Consider the following 2,070-nt stretch of genomic DNA (forward strand, 5'->3'; position numbering starts at 1 on the left):
CCAAATCCCAAAGCTCCGCCCCTTCACACCCAGCTCTCGTTCGCCGCTCCCAACCTTGGGCCTGGTTTGACCCCAAATTCTCCACCTTTGACCCAAAACCCCAACTCTTTGTCCCAAATGTCCACCCTTGACCCCAAATCTCAACCACTGACCCAAAATCTCAACCATTGACCCCAAATCTCAACCATTGACCCCAAATTTAAACCCATGATCCAAATCTCAACCACTGTACCTGAAATTTCAACTGTTGACCCAAATCTTTAGGAACTGATCCCAAATCACAACCATTGACCCCAAATGTCAACCATTGGTCCAAATCTCTGCCCTGTTCAGCCCCTGTTGCTCCTCTGCCGCCCCTCCGGCTTCACCTTCGGCAGGTACTACATGAACTGGGTGCGCCAGAGCCCCGGGAAGGGGCTGGAATGGCTTGCTGGGATCTGGACGGATGGTTCCCGCACGTTCTACGCGCCGTCGGTGAAGGGCCGGTTCAGCATGGCCAGGGACAACGGGCAGAGCTCGGTGACGCTGCAGATGAACAACCTCAGGGACGAGGATTCCGACACCTATTTCTGTGCCAAATATGTTAATGCTGCTGCTGGTACTGCTGATGGCATCGACTCCCTTTGTAGGGTCCTCAAACCTCCCCAGATCTCCTCCTCCGCACCCAAATCTGAACTGTTGATTCCAAACGTCAAACGTTGACCCCAAATCTCGACCGTTAACCCCGAATCTTTTAACCTGTTGAAGAATTTTGGGTCAACGGTTGAGGTTTGGGGTCAAGAGTTGAGATTTGGGACAAAGAGTTGGGGTTTGGGGGCCAAAGGCAGAGAATTTGGGGCCAAACCAGCCCAGGGTCGGGAGCGACGAGCGAGAGCTGGGTGTGAAGGGGCAGAGCTTTGGGGGGAGGGTCTGGGGAGGTTTGGGGACCCAACCAAGGGGGTCAGGAAAACCACCAGCATAGTAAGCAGCATTATCATCACCCCTGGTGCAGAAATAGGTGGTGGAATCCTCGTCCCTGAGGTTGTTCATCTGCAGCGTCACCGAGCTCTGCCCGTTGTCCCTGGCCATGCTGAACCGGCCCTTCACCCACGGCGCGTAGTAGGTGTCAGAACCATCCTTGTAGATCCCAATGAGCCATTCCAGCCCCTTCCCGGGGCTCTGGCGCACCCACTGCATGCTGTGGCTGCCCAAGGTGGTCGTTGGTCCCGCCCTTGGGCCTGGTTTGGCCCCAAATTCCCCACCTTTGGCCCCAAACCCCAACTCTTTGTCCCAAATCTCTGCCCTTGACCCCAAAGATCACTCATTGACCCAAATCTTAACTACTGACCCCAAATCTGAACAATGACCTCAATGTCAACCATTGACCCAAAATATCAACCATTGACCCCAAATCCCAACCATTGACCCCAAATCCCAACCATTGACCCCAAATGTCAACCATTGACCCCAAATCCCAACCATTGACCCCCAATCTCTGCCCCGTTCAGCCCCTGTGGCTCCTCTGCCGCCCCTCCGGCTTCACCTTCGGCGACTACGACATGATCTGGGTGCGCCAGAGCCCCGGGAAGGGGCTGGAATGGGTCGCTGGGATCAACAAGGATGGTTCCAGCACCTACTACGCGCCGTCGGTGAAGGGCCGGTTCAGCATCGCCAGGGACAACGGGCAGAGCTCGGTGACGCTGCAGATGAACAACCTCAGGGACGAGGATTCCGCCACCTATTTCTGTGCCAAAGCATGTTGTGCTGGTTGGGGGGGTACTGCTGATGCCATTGACCCCCTTTGTGGGGTCCTCAAACCTCCCCAAATCCCAAAGCTCCGCCCCTTCACACCCAGCTCTCGCTCGTCGCTCCCGACCTTGGGCCTGGTTTGGCCCCAAAATTCCCCACCTTTGGCCCCAAACCCCAACTCTTTGTCCCAAATCTCAACTACAGACCCCAAATTTGAACTGTTGACCCAACTCTAAAGCACTCATTCCAAATCACAACCAATCACCCAAAATCTCAACTGTTGACCCCAAATCTCGACCTTTGCCCCCAAACCTCAACCCTTGACCCCAAACTCTGCAAAAG

At 55.1% G+C, this 2,070-nt stretch overlaps 2 gene segments (V, D, J or C); both read left to right on the forward strand.

Annotated features, from left to right (window-relative positions):
* Window positions 1-333: 333 nt before the first annotated feature.
* LOC114073508 lies at window positions 334-702 on the forward strand (the record flags this gene model as incomplete). The annotated part of the segment is given in 1 exon segment: window positions 334-702. A coding segment is annotated over 1 exon segment (369 nt), but the record flags the coding sequence as incomplete, so codon positions are not given.
* A 427-nt stretch (window positions 703-1,129) lies between these two features.
* LOC114073509 lies at window positions 1,130-1,964 on the forward strand. The segment is given in 2 exon segments: window positions 1,130-1,198; window positions 1,488-1,964. Coding segments are annotated over 2 exon segments (546 nt in total).
* Window positions 1,965-2,070: the final 106 nt, after the last annotated feature.

The sequence above is a fragment of the Empidonax traillii genome, unplaced genomic scaffold, assembly GCF_003031625.1.
Source record: "Empidonax traillii isolate 1590-97213 ecotype Southwest subspecies unplaced genomic scaffold, ASM303162v1 scaffold6738:size5731, whole genome shotgun sequence".
Taxonomy (NCBI): domain Eukaryota; kingdom Metazoa; phylum Chordata; class Aves; order Passeriformes; family Tyrannidae; genus Empidonax; species Empidonax traillii.